This window comes from Sminthopsis crassicaudata, chromosome 3, assembly GCF_048593235.1.
Source record: "Sminthopsis crassicaudata isolate SCR6 chromosome 3, ASM4859323v1, whole genome shotgun sequence".
In the NCBI taxonomy this organism is placed as follows: Eukaryota; Metazoa; Chordata; class Mammalia; order Dasyuromorphia; family Dasyuridae; genus Sminthopsis; species Sminthopsis crassicaudata.
Window position 1 is genome coordinate 5,663,808 of NC_133619.1, and position 18,842 is coordinate 5,682,649.

The 18,842-nt window shown below is 41.0% G+C and overlaps 1 protein-coding gene across 1 annotated transcript in view; it reads left to right on the forward strand.

Annotated features, from left to right (window-relative positions):
* The window catches only part of CLDN1 (claudin 1), a 23,531-nt gene extending 5,625 nt beyond the window's left edge, over window positions 1-17,906 (forward strand). The window contains exons 2-4 of the mRNA XM_074297876.1: window positions 10,616-10,780; window positions 14,740-14,824; window positions 17,378-17,906. Of these exons, the coding sequence (XP_074153977.1) occupies window positions 10,616-10,780; window positions 14,740-14,824; window positions 17,378-17,540 (413 nt within the window). The 3' untranslated portion in view covers window positions 17,541-17,906. The remainder of the gene's footprint in view (window positions 1-10,615; window positions 10,781-14,739; window positions 14,825-17,377) is intronic.
* Window positions 17,907-18,842: the final 936 nt, after the last annotated feature.

Sequence of the window (18,842 nt, forward strand, 5' to 3'; positions counted from 1 at the left end):
TGCACCACACCAGCTTTGCAGTCTCATCCAAATCTTGGTTTTCAGACCACAGCTATTTGACAAAGAGATCTGTCACTGTTAGTTTCCGTGCTTGGAACAAAGAAAACATGGCAGGTTTATGTAGTCTCTGAGTAAAGAAAAAGTTACAGGAGAGGAAGGAGGCCTGACTGAGTGAGAAGCAGCTGTTTTATCCATATCTAGATCAGAAGAGGTGGATGGAGAAAAAGGGAAAAGGGAGTGGCAGAGCAAAATGCATGGAATGCTGGCTTTTGTGTCTGAAAAACTTGGATTGAGATTAAGTCACTTTACTTCTGAGTTTGTCAAGAAGCTCCCTAAGATCTATCTCTTGAGTCCCTCATGTGTGTTTTGGAAGAAGGATTTCCCACAGCAAGAGTTCCTTGAGCTGATTCTGTTCTAGATCCTTTGAGTGGACAGTGAATATGGATGTATAACATGTAAAGGCACTAGTTTCAGCCATAGATCATTAAGATCTGTCTCATTGAAGAAAGTAAACTGGATCAATGAAATCACAACCCTGTCAGCAGATTGGTTTTCGAACTTCCTGAAAAATGGTTTGCCATCCCACTTCCTCCCTCCCCATTTAAGGTACCTACTGACTTGGAAGAATTCCCCTCTAACTTGCTCATGGCAACCTCTACCAATGAGACCAAAAGATTTTTGAATCATTCCTCTCGTAGGCTTAAGCAAAAGTAGGTCTCGGGAAACCAGCATTAATCCATGTAAAATTTTGGATTATACAAAGTCCCATTTGTGATGGGAGAATTGGCCTATGAGAAGTAAGGACTGCCTCTAATTGTGACTTGAACTTAAATATTGTACGTTCTACTGCATGTTCATCTCCAGCTTGCCTTTGTTTCCTCTGAGTTAAAACTCCTGAAGTTTAATCTTAAATATCCCTATGCTCAGCTGAACTTGCTTTATCTTTTTTATTTTTATTTTCATAGGAGCATTTAAAACTTATTATTATTTTTTTCTTTTAGTTGTTATTCTTTTAAAAGACTTTTCTTCTTTCGTTCAAACTAACTACCACAACAAATCTGTCTTTAGGTTAGAGGTACAAAGAACTGGTTCCATTTATCTTTGACCTGGAGATCCTTAGTCCAAATGGAGGCCAGATCAATAGTTCTCTGAAGCTGACTTCCTCTGACATCTGCAGAGTGACCTGGGACAAACACAGCTTAGTTTAGATAGATGCCAGTTAGGCTTCCCTAGGGTAACTGGCCCCGATAATTAGGAAGGCCTTTCCTAAGAACCTATGAATCCCTTTCTTCATTTATGGTTCCTCATCAGAACATGAAGACAAACTCAAAGAGCTTCTGCTACCAAGAAGCTTCTATGAGTAAATACAGGAGGATCAGTAAATATAATACAATTTGAAAAATGAAAATTTGGACCCTCAGAGTTCTCTTTCTCAGGCAATTGGGGTTGTGTCATGTCCAGGGTCACAAAGCTAATAAGTGTCAAGTATCTGAGGCTGGATTTGAATTTAGGTCCTCTTGACTTGAGCACAATGCTTTAACCAGTGTGCCATTTATATTTTCATCTTTGTTATTGTTGTTTGTCCTCCATTCTTTCTTTTCACTTTTTAATTTTTTTATTGAAGGTTTTTATTTTTAAAACTTATGGATAATTTTTCAACATTGAGCCTTGCAAAACTTTGCATTCCCATTTCCTCCCCTTTTATCCCATCCTCTCCCCTAGATGACAAGTAATCCATTATATGTTAAATATGGTAAAAATATGTTAAATTCAATTATACATACATATTTATACAGTTATCTTGCTGCAAAAGAAAAATCAGTTCAAAAAGGAAAAAAAAAATAAAAATAAAGGAAAGAAAGTAAAATGAGAGCAAACACACAATAACAAAAGTGAAAATGGTATGTTGTGATCCACACTCAGTTCCCACAATCCTCTCAATGCATACAAATGGCTCTCTTTATCAGAAGATCATTTGTCCTTCATTCTCGAGGAGGACCATGACATCAGGAAGGTGATACTATGACATGAAATGAATTTCGGTTTGACAGAGGAAGGACTGTGCAAAATCACCAACCTAACTTTTTTTTTTCCTTTGAAATCATCTAGGTCCAGTGGAGAGATATAGATCAGGGCTCTGGGAAATGGTCCTGCCTACAGTAGGAGACCTTGGCCTTTTTAAGCTGTGGTCTCTTACAAGTCTCAGTTTGATCAAGGCAACACACAATCAATGATTTTTGTATGTTAGGAAGGAATGGTGTAAAGAATAGTCTCTTTTACCTAGTCAAAAAAAAATCAATCTTCTAAGGGAAGACCCTCAAGATTTCTGGCTGAAAGAGAAACAATTGTTACTTATATTCACACCAATGAAGCTCAAACTATAACCAAGTGGGGCTTGACGTGGAACCCATTATTGATCAATCTACGAGAGCCAGAATGCTTTGGGTTTAAATGTAAAGGTATACACTGTTTGAGAGGCCTTTGAGCATTATTCCAATCTGTTCTCCAGAATGGTTGGATCAATTCTCCATGGAGAACTCTGTGTCTCTCAAGTGACTCACTCTCCTGTGAATTGTTCTAATCTTTGGAAAGGTGCTTCCCCTCCCCCACTTTGTCTTCTAATCTAAATTCACCTTTTTGAAACCATCCCCCAACTCCCCATTGTTCCTCTTTCTGCCCTGGGAGGCCTAGACTGTAATTGCTCTTCCCTGAATAACCTCTCAAGTCTTTGAAGAAAGCTTTCACTGATCCTATCTCCCAACTCTTGCCCAAGACTTCCTATATCCAAGTTAAACATTCCCAGGAACTTTAGCCAATCTAGAAGTGGATTAGCCTGAAGGTTCTTAGCAGTTTTGTTTTTAGTCTTTTGAAGGCTCCCCCTCTTATCCATGATCTTCCTGAAAACTGAAAGAAGTCTGTTGCTAAATGGGTGATTCTATGAGAGACTCAAGACCACTACCCTAGAATTAGGACAAGAATAATGAACTTTCTATATAGAAGGTTCATTTCTGCTGCCCCCATTCCCTACCACTACCACTCCATGCATTTACTCCTAAATAATCTTCTCTAGGGATCAATTCTGTAGAGAAATATCCATCCAATTTCCTCTCTGTCCATCCTTTTGCTGAGCCTTTAACTTTTAAAAGAAATTTCATTCTTGGAATTCGCTGGATCATTTAAGGCTATCATGAATGCAGGTCAAAAAACATTATATTTTTCTATCTAATATAAATTTCCAATTTAAAATCTCTGATGGAATTATAAATCCTAAAACCACTGAAGTATCTGTTTAAATCTTATCTTTTGTCCCATGTTCTGGTGCCAAAACAGAATGGATTGAGGAAGTATCTTCTCCATGCAGGGCCATATATGGGTCGAAGGTAGTTATTATTTCTGCACTTAAAATTTTAGAAGATTAATTAGAAGTTTGTTTGTTTGTTTAGTCTAAAAAAAATATATAGATTCTGAAGCTACTGACATTAAATTTCCAGCTCTGGAGCAATCCACAGCCCAGGTTGAAAAAGAATTTAGGAAATCCCCATTACATCCCTTAGCTTACAGCCTAAGACTTTACATTCACTTTTTGTTAAATAGCACTTTTTAGGAAGTTTCCATCTATTTTCTTTATTCTTGAAGTTTTCTCTTTTGATAAAGCTCAGGCCTGTGAATTAAAAGCTGCACCAAGTAGCAGTCCAAAAGCCCGCACCTGAGACCATTCTAATCCTACTATATAGCCTTGAGTAGGGCTCATTCAGAGCCGACAGACTCCACATTACAGAGCAGGGTGACATTTCCCTGCTCAGAGAATCCTTTTGACAGTTAGTTGAGTAGAGGACATGGTGGAAGGATAGAGAAGATTTTCCTTCCTGTTCAGAAAACATTGAAATTATTGAGAAGAATTTAGTCTTTTCCCTCAAGAAGTCTTAGAAATTGGGGCACCAACACTTCATTAAAGGATCTCAAAGCTGAAAGGGACCTTGATTACCATTTTGTGAAAGGTTACATCAATAGGAACTCCCACATCAATGCACCTGATAAGTGGCCATGGTCTAGCCTCTTTTTGAAAGTTTCCCATAATGGGAGCCCACAGTGAACTAACAGAACTCATCATTAGGAAGTTTTATATTGAGCAAATATTACCCTTTTTTTTAGCTTCCACCTATAGCTCCTATCTCTGTCCTATAGGAGCAAGTAAACACAAATCTAAACCCTCTTCCAGGAGACAGTTCTTCAAATAATTGACTATAATCCTCCCTTAATACTCTTCCCTTTCCTTGCTTTCCCATGTCTTCCCTTATCCTCCTTCTCTCCAGTTCTTTATTTACATTTAAACAAGTTGGCAGAGACAGTTTTAGATAACTAAGAAAGGGCACTATGTTGGAAATCAAAGGATCCTGGGGTCTGTTCTGGCTCTTGAAAGAAATAATATATATGTAAATGTTCTGCACACTATGTAAATGTTAGTTTTTATTATTACTGCTTACTCACTACATAATTTGGACAGAATTATCTAACTTCTTTGGACTTCTGGGTACTCACTTATTAAATGGTAGGATTGGAATATATGATCTCTGATTTCTTAGCTCTCTGATTGTGAGCATATCATTCTTTCCTCAAAGTTTTTTGGACACTGTGCCTGTATTTCCCCTTTTATCCTCTCATATTCAATTATATTTATCAATGTATGTGCTACCATGCACCACCCCTGTCATATACATTCCATGAGGGCAGGAGATATTAAAAATTTGTCCTTGTGTCCCAAACATGGAGCATAATTTTTGCACTTAGTTGGTGCTTAATAAATGTTTGTTTAATTGAATTGGGCCTGATTCTTCAAACTTTATAACGATTTTAAAAGACTAATGATTTAGAGGAAAAGAATGTCAGTAACCACTTAAATTTTCTGTACTTAAAATTTCTTAATTTTCTGTGATTAATAAATGTTTATCTAATTGAATTGGGCCTGATTCCTCAAACTTTATTTATAAAAAATTTAAAAGACTACTGTGTTGGAGAAGGTTAAATAAGTAACCACTTAATGCTAAGTATTGGGGTTACAGTGAAATAGGCAACACCAGTTCCTGTTCTCAAGGCATTCACAGTATGACAGGAACACAATACAAAAACAACTATGGCCAAACCCAATTTTTGCAATATCGATGGTCATAGTTAAAATTCATTGTCTTCTTGAGGTTTCCAGCTGAGGTCCGCCATAGGACAAAAGTCTCCTGATCAGTTCCTGGTTGGCTGTGCCGGGGTGGCCCGATCTCCAAGAGCCTGACTCACAATGGGGAAGGAAGAGGGACTCCAAAGACAGCTCCCACCAATGAATGCTTTGGATAGATTTCTGGGTGCTCCAGCCTGTCTGGCTAGTCTTGACTGTTTGCCCTGGAGGAGAGGACCAGACTAATCTCCCTTAATCAATGTGTTGTGTCCATTTCAGGTCTGTAACTAGTGAGACAGAAGGAAAGCACCAATGATAATTATTATTTTGATATTGATAGAATATAGATCTGTTTAAGTTTTGTAAAGGGCTTTCCAAATGTCTATTCTTGTCCTCCCAACAATCCTGAGAGAAAGGTGCTATTCTTATCCTCATATTACATAAATGTAGGTTAATAATATAGCACACATATATTAAATAAATTTAAGAAAGTTAACGTGACCAGGATCCCCTGGCTAGCAAGTATCTGAGAACAGTTTTGGATTCCGGTTTTCCTGAGCTCTATCCCCGGATTCCAATCAAGCTGCCTTGTCCAAGAAGGCAGTTATGGCACGTGGTTGGGAAGAGCTGTGGTTTGCAGACCAGCCAGCTTCCATACACACACAGGGAGATCAGAGTGATCAGGAGGAGACCTGGAGTTCAGGAAGCTTCAAGGCAGCAGAATGCAGAAGGAACAAACACCCTTTTATTTGGGGCCAGATGGGTGGTTGGGCAAGGGGAGAAAGCGGTCAATGACGGACGGACAAAAGGCCAAACTCTTACATTGTTTGGTGTGGGCCCGTCCACCTGAAGTCACGGATGTGATTGCTTAAGGACAGTGGTGGGGCAGCTTTCCCGAGAAGGCAACACTGTTGTGGGGTGGGAAAAGCATGTCACCTACTCCCCAGGGCTCACCTAGGTCTTTTTTTTATTTTTGCATTCTAGGCTTGGCAACGTGCTGGACATGATAGAGCTCAATAAGTATTTCTTGGATTGAATTGACTCTTAAGTGCCAGACTTCCTATGTCTGGAGGCCACAGGGTGGAATAGATTGTTTGAGATTCCTTCCATCTGAGAAGCCATCCCTTGGCTACAAAACATTAAGGAAGTTGTCTGGGGTAGGGAGAAAAAATTTGGTAATATTCCACAGCAGTGTACTTCCTTCTGAGGCTGATTTCCCTATCCTAGTAGTAGCCAATGACAATTAATGATCTCCTTGAGTTTCCTGTCAGCACCAGATCCTTTGTGCTTTCCTTGAGGTTATGAAGAAACCTTTGGTCCCAGATTAATCTGATAGTCACATGACTGAGCTCTGGTTAAAAATAATGTGATGTTTCCTATAATGTAATGTTCATTTTCCCTCCATCTTGGGTCATCTAGTTCAAGAACCAATCCCTAACCTGAACAATAACTGTCTCTACTCCAAGATTTCCTTTATAGGAAAGTTGACTTAATTTAAAAAAAAAAAAATGTTTCTATTCTGTAAGGAAGGGGTTTTCTGATACTTTCAGGCTGACTGTGACTAGCTGATCTCCCAGGTGGGTCTTCAATGTTGTTACAGAAGGGGAGCTCAGCCCTTTCTTGGGTTGAGGGCACTAGAGTCAGGTGGCTCGATCTGCTCTGAGGCCAAGAGTGACATGAGATAAGAAGGCATGGGTGTATTGGGAACTGTAACACTGGTGAAGTCCATAGATCCATGAGGTCACAGACGAACTGAAGGACAGAGCACTTGTTTTATGTGAAAATTCAATTTTATTGCAAAAAGAAGAACATGTCAGGGTAAAAATGTCCCCATGATCAAACACAGCATACAAAAGGAACCTTGACCTTAAATCTATAAAACAGATTTCTGGAAGTTCCTTGAAATCCAAGTCTTCCATATGGTCTTGCACTAAGGGAGTTGGCTGCCCTTTGAGAATAAAATAAAGCAAAAAAAGGGGGGGAGGGAAAGGGGCATAATCCTTAGGGAGGCATAGTTTTTTCCTGACCAAACAATTGAGAAAACTAAAGAATTTCCAATATAATTTTCATTTGAAATCAATTTTAAACCTATTTCTTCTTTTATCAAGTCCACATTTTGCTTCATTCAATAGATTTTAAAAGAACCAGACAAAGGGCAGTTAGGTGGTGCAGAAGATAGAGCACCAGCCCTGAAGTCAGAAGGACCCGAATTCAATCAAGGCTGTGTGACCCTGGGCAAGTCAACCTTAATTATCTCAGGGGAAAAAAAAACAAAAAACAACTAAACATGAAAAAGTCTTTAACTCCTTTCTTAATTCACCTGAATTCAATCAAGGCTTCCTAGCTGTGTGACCCTGGGCAAGTCAACCCTAATTATCTCAGGAAAAAAAAAAAAGAACTAAACATGAAAAAGTCTTTAACTCCTTTCTTAATTCACCAGCTTTTAAGATAATAAGAGGTCACAAGTGAATCATTTTATCTTTCTATCTGTTTCTTAAGTAGCAGGTTCCAGAAATGCATTCCATAGGTGCTTTTCTGTCTTGTTTGGACTTTTGGAGCTGTGTTTTCAGGGTGGTGGAGAGAGATGGGAATCAATCAGAACACCATGGAGAGGCAGGGAGGTGTGGTCTGTTGAAATTAGTAGGTCTTCCCTGACTCAGATCTAGAATTACAGTCCGTGTCTGAAAGGACTATATCAACAGTGAGATGATCGTGTCAAGGGCCTGCTTTGTATCATACATATGGATGTTGAATTGGAAAAAAAATAAATCAGAATTCATGTTAAATTGGAAAAAAATTAACTCAAACCCCATATATGGCCAGAAGGACCTGCATTTAAAATCGGCCTTTCCCTTGTGAGGCTATCAGTGTTTTCTTTTGATTCAGTGTAAAAGTGGCCCAGACCAGGGACCTTGGACTAAGGTACACAGCCCAGTTCTAAGTCCCAAACGCCAGCCTGGCACTCTAGCCACATGGAGGGAAGGCTGCGACTTCAAAGTGGGATCCCTGGGGCTTTCCTGTCCTTGCCACAGTCTGGAGATATTGACATGGGTGGATGCCATGGAAAGCACTCTCTGAAGACAACAGGAATATCCACCCCTGCCAAGCCTTTGGTCCCTGAACAGCGTGTCTGCCTCAGAAACGTGACTGGAACTTGTGTGTTGAGTTTCCTATTAGCTCCACGCCGATAATTAGCTGGGTTTCAAAAGGATTTCACAAGACAGGGCAGGAAAGCACCCTTGGTCTTGATGAAAAGGAGTTGTTGGCAATGTAGAGCATCAAAGCAGCACCTGTAATAATTTTGGAGAGAGACACAGAGACACAGAGAGACAGACACAGAATGCCTTTGTAGATATACATGTGGAAAAGGAGGCATTTCATTATACATTTTTTTTTTTTAATTTACAGTAGTGAGGGGAATGGGAGGGAGACAAAATAAAGACATGCGTATGTGTGGGAAGGGGAGACTTTTCATTTTTTTATTAAAGCTTTTTATTTTCAAACAACATTCACCCTTGTAAAATCTCACGTTCTAAATTTCTTTCCTCTCCCACTTCTCCCCTAGATGGCAAGTAATCCAATATTTGTTAAACATGTGCATTTCTTTTATACATAATTCCACAATTATCATGCTGCACAAGAACAATCAGATCAACAAGGAAAAAAATTGAGAAAAATAAAAACAAAAGGCATGCAAACAACAAGAAAAAGAATGAACATGCTATGTTGTGGTCCACACTCAGAGAAAATTAGAAAAATTAGAAAAAAATGAGGAAAGGAGTGTAAACTATTACCAGAGTTGTATATTGGAGTTGGGGGATTAGCAGATTTAGTTGTGGGGGATAGGGATAACAGAAAAGGAAGGGGGGGAAGGGAAGCACTATTGGGATTATAGTATACAGGACAGGTCAGTCTCCAATGTGGTTATTCAAGGGGTTAAGGACAATTGTCCTATGCCACACAAACTTGTGGAGCACCATGATTGGAGATAAGCAGATTGCATTTGGCACAGGGAGCACGTACCTGTATGGCAGCCAGAGGCATTCTCAACTGCCCCCAGCCCACTGCCAGCTCTGTTCTTTACAATCTGCGTCAGAAGTTCCCATGGCTAAAGGAAGAGGAAGAGACTGTCCTATTTTATTTCTTGGCAGTGTGGAAGACGCCCGACTAAGAAGGCCTTTATTTCATCACTGTATAAACACTCCAATGGTTCTCTGATCTCATCCATGTGGGTTTTAGCCATCTCACTCCATAATGAGAGTTATTAGCACTTTGGGGTGGAAGGGGCTTTGTGAGAATGTTTAGGCCATCCTTTCTTCTTTGAGACTGCTCCGAGGGGGATATCCCAGATGGGATGAGGAACTGAGTGGAATTGGGAGTGGCCGAAGTGATTTCACTCATCCAATTCATCCTCCTTCCATATTTGCAGAAGCTTTTCCTTTAACTTTTCTTGATGGAACAGTCGATTGGCCTTTTTTCAAAGTCAGTAACCGAGGCAGGGAAGCTCCCTCTTGGCCTTTAGACAAGGATGAGGCTGACATTTATTCTTCCAGCAGTGGCAGCTTGGGCCAGTCGGTGACTTAGCTGCTATCCAAGCCTCCCTGACTCGTGAGCTTGCTTCAGCTCTAATAAATTATCCATAGTCTCCATAAGGTTGGCATTCAACGTGCACGACACATCCCTTAGCAACCTGAGCAAACATCCTTCCTGGATCAGAAACAGGGTTCCTGAAAGGGGGTGCCGGCCAGCAGCTTCTCTCTGGAAATTAGACATACAGCATGGCTTTGGTCTTACAAGTTACTTTTAAGATGGTGGTTCTAAACCTATCTTAAAAAAACTTTTAATTTAGAATAAAAATAATAATAGGATTTCTATATATCTCCTTCGATCCTCTCAATGACCTTATAAGGTAGGTTGTCTTATTATTCCCATTTTACATATGAAGAAAAAGGCTTGGAGATAGTGAGGGACTTATCGCTGGCATTGGAGGTGTTCCCAGGTCCAGAGCTGACTCCACCACCATTGCACCAGGCTGCCCAGCCTGGCCAGGAGAGCTTCCCTCCACTCCCTCCTCACTTAGGATATAAACGTTACTCTGAGCTCCAAGCACTTTGGGATTGACTGTCAGCCCTTATTATTAGTCCTGTTTCTTTGGGAGCTTTCTAGTTCTCACGAGCCTGTTGCCAAGTGTGATTAATGGGCATCCCATAGTTGCCTAATACAAAGCTAAATTATAGGTTCCATTCATGACAATGATTTCTGGTTAATCACAGCATCTCTTGCTCTGATTCCTGAGCTCAGGGAGGCTTGGAGGAGCGATTAAGGAGGGATTAGGTTTCACTCGGCTGATGCTATTAGGCTTTCTGTTACTTTTCAGGGAAATCTCAGGTTTACTTCTCCCCTTACCCCTCCCCACGCCAATACTGAAGGCTTTGTCCTTGGTCTTTCCAGGTACCCTTCAGGCCACCCGTGCTCTGATGGTCATCGGAATCATCATGGGACTGATCGCCATCTTTGTGGCAACTGTGGGCATGAAATGTATGAAGTGCATGGAAGATGATGAGGTGCAAAAGATGCGAATGGCCGTTTTTGGGGGAGTGATCTTCCTTGTTTCAGGTAAGAATGTGCTCTCCACAATGGCCTCCTACTTCCCCTCCCGCACATTCTCCCCTTCTGATGCTATACATGTCAGCTGGTCTGTCCTGTTGGCCCATCTTAAACTTAACATTCCATTTCCCACCTCCTTGCCTTTGCTCAGGCAGTTAACCACACCTGGAAGGCCCTGTCTCCTAATCAACACTCCCCTAAATCTTTGGCTTCCTTCAAAGCTTTGAAACACTTTAGAGACAGCCAAGTGGATAAAGGGATGGGCAACGAGGCAAGAAGACCTGAATTTGAATCCTCCCTTAGATACATAATAACTGCATGTGTCTTAACCAATCACTTAACATTCTCTGTGATTCCCTTTTCTCATATATAAAATAGGAATAGCAAGAGTAAGATCATGACCCGAAGTAGGGAAGACTCATCCTGAGTCTTGCTGGCCGTGTAACCCTGGGCAAGTCACTTAATCCTGTTTACCTCAGTTTCTTCATTTATAAAATAAGCTGGAGAAGAAAATTGCAAATGACTGGTATCTTTGCCAAGAAAACCCCAAATGGGGTCACAAGAGTTGAACATGACTATAAATGATTGAATAGCAACAAAAAGCAGGGAGGATGATAGCATCCCTCTCGGAGCTGTTCTGAGGAGTAAACAGAGATGGTGTTTATAAAGTGCTTTGTTAAGCCTTAAAACACCGTGCTTGCACTGGCCGGTAGCATCAAGGCTTTCTGGGCCAGCTTCCCGTTGCCCTGTGGTCCATTTTGAAGTACAGAGTTCTCCTACTCTGAAACGGCAGCTCTCTGCAGCACATTAGGAAGCCTTAGCCATGGAGAATAATGGGAAAATCTGAAAATTCCATTTTGTGGGACAGAATAGAATTCTGTATGGGTATTAAAAAGTGTTAGATCTAGACTGTCTTGTTTGGCCCTCAAAATAACTCATGAAAGAGCTGTTGTGCCTTTTTATGCCTCTGGAAATAGAGAGGCTTAAGTGAAGAACTCATGAAAGGCATTGATGGTTAGAGCAAGTAAGAGTGTTTTAAGGGTGGGAGAGATGTGGGCATGTTTATGATTAGCATAAAAAAGACTCTGGTTAAGAGTCTCCTGGTTAAGGAAAGATTGAAGGTTAGCAAGAGTAGGCATGGTAGAGGGAGAATCTGCCAAGAAAGTGGAAGACACTTGTGCATGGAGTAGCAAGGAGAAAGTGCTAGGCTCATGAGGCAGGGGTAGAGGAGTAGATCACAAGTGAGTGACAGGAGACCAGGAAGAAGGCAGAACTGTCTTCTGGCCCCCATCCCAATTCTAGCCTTCCCCTCCAAGCCGGACATTTTGGCTACCATTTTGCCCCATTTCTCTTCTTCTATCTGGCTTCTTCCCTCAACAGAAAGCTCGCTGCTTCTTTCCATCCTCGCCATTGGTCACTTCATCTCCAAAGTGAGAAGACTTTATACCTTTGTACTGTGGACACTTACTTCCCCTTCTTTTAATCGCTAGGTTTCATATTCTCCTTCAGCCAAGATTTTCTAATATCCCTATTTTCCTTACTCGTTGTCTGCTGAGTTCTTCAGTAGGTTTGGATCTTGAGTTCTCGGCTTGCTTCTCGCTTCTTTCTTCAACTTCTCTCCCATGGCTTTGACTAACACTAACTGGGTGGTAGCTGGATCTAGGATAGAGAATGTTCCCAGTAAGGGCATTCCTTCTACCCCTATGGATCCATAATATAGTCTTAGAAAATCCCAAAGTCACCAAAGGGTTCAATGGCTTGCCCAGAGTCATGTAGACAATGTGATCCAGGAATTCTTGTGCCCTCAGTGCTCCATTCCCTCTGCCTGATGGCTCCCAGATCTGTATTTCTATCCCTGGCCCCTCTTCCAAACTGGAAATCTAAATCTCCACCTGCTCATAGGTTCTGCCTCAATTGAAGGCCCATTGCCTTACCCTCTGCTGATCCAGCACAGAACATCTTATCTTTCCCCTCCACCTGATCTTCCTTTGGATTTGACCTTTTTTATCCCCCCAATTCACTGGAGGTCTCCTGCTTTTGAAAGCGTCTGTAGTCCTGATTCTTTCTTCTCCTTTGTTAAGGAGTTAATCATTTCCCAACTCCTTAAGTTAACTGTCCTAAAAGCCTCTGCCTTTCTATTTCTTCCTTTCTGTCCTTCCATCACAATAGGATCTCATCACTATTTTTCTGGACTATTGTGATGGACTTCTCAGCAATTTATGAGCCAATCATAAGAAGGATGATGGATTGGAAAGGATAGAGAAGAGACCTTCTTCTCTATCCTTTCCAATCCATCATCCTTCTTATGATTGGCTCATAAATTGCTCTAATGTAAATTATCCTTATATCATTGCTCAACACAAAGATATTCAGTGGTTTCTTACTGCCCAATGGATAAAGTTTAGGTTTCTCTTTTCCATCAGTCTGGGGCCTCCACTTTCTGGATCCACCCTTCCTATCTCATTCTACTCCCATCTAGTGAAACTGGACTACTTTCTGGCCCTCCCACTCCCTCATGCCAAAGACATACCTTAAATTCTCACGGCATGCATGCTTTTGACCTGTTCCACGTACTTTTTCTCTGTTTACTCATTGAATTCTTACTCCTCCTTTAAAAACTCCCAATCCTATAGGAAGTCTTCACTTCTCCTTTCTCCACCACTTCCTCTTCAGGATCTCACTTCCTCTTTAGACTTTTGTAGATAAATTAAGTATTTATTATAAACTAAGTCAGTGTGCTACATACTAAAGATACAAAGCCAATCACCTAGATAGTCCCTCTTCTCAAAGAGCTTAAATTTTGATGGAGAAAGATCATATCCAAAGGGGAGATGGAAAAAGGGGTCTCTGGCCAGTAAGGGTTAATGCTGGTAGAAATCAGGTGAAGGTTTGGTTGGGGTGGGAATAAGATCAACTCTCACCTTTCATAGCCCAGGGCAGTTCCAGAGGCAAGAGTACACATTTTCACGTGGGAATGAGATGGGGCTAATGACTGCAGTGGAGGCTTCACAACTTAAATCTGGTGGCTAAGAATTGAGATCATTGTAGGATTCTAAGGGAGATAAGGTAAATATGAACCACTTGAAACCCAGAGTTTTCTCAGGGATAGGATCTAACATTTGGCGGATTATAATATGCATTATAAAGACATTTCTGTCTTATTCCCCATACTATTTGGGAAAGTTCATCCACTCAGGGCAATTATCTCATCTACATTTTCTTTTTTTTTTTTTTTTTTTTTTTTTCCCTGAGGCTGGGGTTAAGTGACTTCCCCAGGGTCACACAGCTAAGAAGTGCTAAGTGTCTGAGACCAGATTTGAATTCAGGTCCTCCTGAATTCAGGGCTGTGCTCTATCCACTGTGCCACCTAGCTGCCCCTCATATAAATTTTCATCTCCTCTAGGGCCTGGCAGTATATATATTTAGTGCCAACAGCTGGCACTAAATAAATGTTGATTTAAAGAAAAAGGTGCTCTCCCTTTCATTGGAATCAATAAAGAAAAGAAACTCATGTACAATCAAGAACGACCAATTCAAATAGGGAAATTATTTGCTTAATCTAATTCAACTTTACAAGTTGAGATATAAGCATTCCTTTCTTTTCAGTCTAGCCCAGATCATTAAAGCAAGGGTCCCTCTGCAGTGTGTTGAGACATCATTGATCAAATAATGTAGGGATATTTAGGTTTGTTTTTTTTTTTTTTAAAGCACTTTTTGACTGATTTTATCATTAACTCCTTAAATGACCTTGAACAAATAACTCCACCTTCATGCCCTGATTTCCCATCTGTTCAATGATAATACCAAGAGAATAAAGAATATGGAAGTTGGGGAAGTGGATTGGGCTTAGATTAATTCTCAAAGTTCTGTCCTTATTAACCATTTTCTTTCTTTTTTTGTTCTTTTCTTTTCTTTTTTCTTTCTTTTTTTTTTTTTTTTTTTTTTTTTTTTTTTTTGAATTTCCACAGGTCTGTCTGTCTTGGTTGCCACAGCATGGTATGGAAATAGAGTTGCTCGAGAGTTCTATGACCCCATGACTCCAGTCAATTCTAGGTAATGCCATTTTATTTTCCATCAAGGTCATGGTTTTCTGAGGTTTGCCTCTTGGAGTTCTATGGACACCAGCTAAGTCTGAGCCTCCTCACTATGCAACTGAGAGGCTGTAGATGACTATTTCCAGCTTCCTAGCTCTCTGTAGTTTGACCTGTGATTAAATGTCAAAAGAAACACACGAAAAGCTTTCCAAGTAGAGAAAAATAGGCTGTAAAGACCCTGATCCATTCCCTAGTCCAGGTTCCAAAGATTATGATTTCTGTTTGCCTTCCTCTGGTGTTGGAGACCATTAATAAAGACAGACAGTCACCATACCAGCCTGGCACCTTCAGCTTTGATGTACATTGTTTGATGTGCTTTTACAACATCTTGGCTGTTAATTATTACTAGCATACCATGGGAGATAAACATTAAATAGTAATTATCCCTTGGGTGACTGATAGAGCTTTATTCCCAGTCTGACATTGAGAGAAAAACTGAACTCCCCAAATAATTCATCTTGGGTCCAGTTTAGAATACCTAGGATCTAGACTGAGGTGTATGATGGGCTAAATTTGAAAAGATTCATTGGGTTGATTCCATTAAGATGTAATATGCTAAGGTTCGATGTAAAGTTTTTTGCTTGGGTTCAAAAGTTAACTTCATAGGAGAGAGACATGTTTAGTTAACAACTTATCTGAAAAACAACAATCTGTGAGCAATACCTATATTGCCCAATATTGCCACCGGACTTGAAAGCTGCTGTGACCCTGGGTTTTCTTGAGGGCCATTTGAGGAATAATGAAGTTATGATCTCCTCTCTATCCTCCTCCAACCTCATCTCAAGGAGCTGCCAAGTAAAGGAACCATATGTATGGTTCTGCTTGTCCCCAGACAACAGAACCACAAACCATGGGGAGAAGTGGCCAAGAGACGAATTTAGGTTTGGTCTTGAGACAATTTTCCTATTAAAGACATCAGCAAGTGATATAGGAGTCATTGGCTCCTTCTTTATTGGAGAGCTTCTAACAGGGTAGCCAACCATCACTTGTCAGGCTGGGATTTTGGGGGGAGGATTCTTTTTCAGGGTTGGGTGGGATTAATTGAACACCCCTGCCCACTCTGAACCTTGTTGTTTCTTGGTGAATCTCTCAGTTCTGTGACTAAATATAGTCTTGTGAGTTTTAAAATTTTGATCTCTCATAAGTTTGACTCTTGAAAGTTAAAATGCCCAGAGAAGTTTCGTCATGAGGGTCAAAGACTCATGGTTCTGACTATCTGACTAAAGGTTGAGTCCATCCCTTCTATCTCTAAGAGATAGAAGTATCTATAAGTTGCAGATGAAGAGCCAAGAGGGACCACAATGGCCATCCAGTCCAACTCTTTGACTTTATAGAAAAGGAAAGTGAGTTCTGGAATGGGCAAAAGCATTGTCCAGAGCCTTGAAGGAAAGAAATGGTGCCCCTGGGATTCCAGGCCAGGTCTGCCCCCTCCAAAATCCAATATCTTCACTCCCATCTGTATTACTTAAATCCCTCTATTATCCTTAGAGTGTTCCCAAAGAGGAATATTCCCCAAAAGAGACCAAGTAGAACATTTCAGAAGCCCATGCCCATGATCATCTTAGCTTAAAATGGGTCATGTATTTATTTAAATTAGTTAATAAATTATTTCAGAATTAGTTAAATGGATTAGTGAAAATCAATTATTTCAGAAATACTATCCCATTTTTCTTTGCCTTGTTTGGAATACCTCTGGTGTAGAGTTCTTAATGGCTGAAGTCTAGGAAAGACACCAATGAACTAAAGTCTCCATAAGGAGGCAGCCATAATGATGAAGGTGAGAGCCTTTTGTCTGAGCCAAAGGAGCATGTCCTGAAGGAAGTAGGGATGTTTGGCATAGAGAAGGAACAAGAGACGGGACCCAATACCTGCCTTCAGGTATTTGAAGGACAAACCCAGAAGAGATATTCCACTTGTTCTACTTGGCTCAAAAGGCCAGAACCCAGCGTGATGGCATAACGTGGAGAAGAGCAAGAAACCAACTTCTTGACTACAGAGCAGGGTCAAAGTGGAAGAGATTTCCTGGAAGTGTCTCCTTATTGAATACCTTCTAGCCAAAACTGAATAATCACCTGCTAGGGCATGAATTGGCCCCATAGTCATTGAGGTCCCTTCTGAAACAGAGATTTTATTCTATTATGAAATTAGAATAGTCTACAGGATGCTCTTCAAAGCCCAAACTGACTGAGAACAATTTATCCTCTTACCACTTGCCCCTGTCCCCACCCCCCCAAAGAGTTTTGACCTGGCCAGAAGGAAAGTATCTTAGGTAGCGCTTTGGAGTTTGGGCCCTTGCCCTGGGAAGCTTTATGGGAATGACTGAAGTCTTTACACACATGAGGTTGGCCCATTTCCCTCCAGAGATTGCTGAAAAAGCCCAGGTTTAACATCCTAATGTTCACAACAGGGGTTGGGCAGGCAGAACGGGTGATTTTTTACCGAACAGCTAGTTGCTGTTGTCTCTGGCTCATGACTGGCTTTTTTCCTCTTCCACTCCACCGCTTCCTCTTAGGTATGAGTTCGGGCAGGCTCTCTTCATCGGCTGGGCCGCAGCTTCCCTGTGCCTGCTGGGAGGTGCCCTCCTTTGCTGCTCCTGTCCCAAGAAAACAACCTCTTACCCAACTCCTCGCCCATACCCGAAGACCACACCCTCCAGTGGAAAGGACTATGTGTAACAGAAAGAAAGAGCACACAGTGACTTGAGAAGAAAAAAAAAGGACTTAAATACTGTTTTTTGTTGTTTTTTCATTTTTTAAAAAAAAAATCATGAGGCGCTCAGACCTCCTGACTATGATATTCTACATTTTTGTATTAAAAAAAATGTATTTTTTTTTTTTGTAATTTCTATACCTTCCTTCATAGCCTACCCCTAATAAGAAATCTGGAATTCTGATTCTCTAACTCATGTAATCCTGGAGCTTTGGTGTTTCTCTGTTGGCTACCCACCCAAGGGAAGCAAACTCAAAGGGAAAACTACTTCATTTTGTAAAAAAAATAAAATAAAATGAAAATAAAAATTCATTTAAATTACAAAAACTAAAGCCTTGTAGGCTCAATCTCACCCTTATGTTTCCTTTTTAAATAAAATAGGAAGATCGTGGATTGGCTTCTGGATTCAAAGCCTCACTTGAGTTCTCCCTAGCTGGGGGTTTATGGGTGGATGGTCCGGAATGGGAAGGGATTGGACTAGATGCCTTCCAAGTCTCCTGCCTGTGATCCCTGATGCTGCCTTTCCATCAGCTCTTAATCCCACAGTAAGAGCCTGGATGAGCAGGAATTGGGACTCTGGATATTGGAAGATCTGCCTGCTTTGTTTGAAGTATTTTGTTTGTGCCACAAAGGGATTGGATGGCAGAGAGAAGATGCTCGGGGCCTCCCAACTAATGTCTCTTTCTTCATCAAAGCAGCTTGGGCCTTCTTGGCCCAGCCTGTCACCAGCTCTATCCACATGGCTGCTCTCCCTGCTTCATTTGAAACCTGACCGTGAGGGAGGCACACGCGCTGTGCTGTTGTTATGTTCCATGTTTCAGCCCAGCTACCCTTGGAGCCCACCTTGTCCATCTTGGTTCTTTCCCTTTGAATCTGCAAACTCATTTCACGTTCTCAGCTTCCCCACCCTTAATCTGAGATGTTCCCAGAAAATAGAATATTTATTTTGGAAAAAAGCCCCACGCCTTTCTCTGTTTCTCTTAAATATGCAGCTTCTCCACTTTCCATGGTTCCTGAACTATGAAACAATGCCTAAAGCTCCATATCTTTCTTAGACTCTGTCCTAGTATTCTATTCAATTAAAGCTCTAATGTAAATGCCTCTTATGGGCCCGGCCCACTAGGCTTCTGGGAAAGAAGAAGCCATCCTGGACCTCAGAGAGATTGCATTCTAGTGTGGGCTTTTCTGGAGCTGCCAAGAAACTCTTCCCCTCCTCTTCCCTTTCTCTGCCCCATTTCTGGTTTCCTAGCTGCTTTATGGGCTCTTTA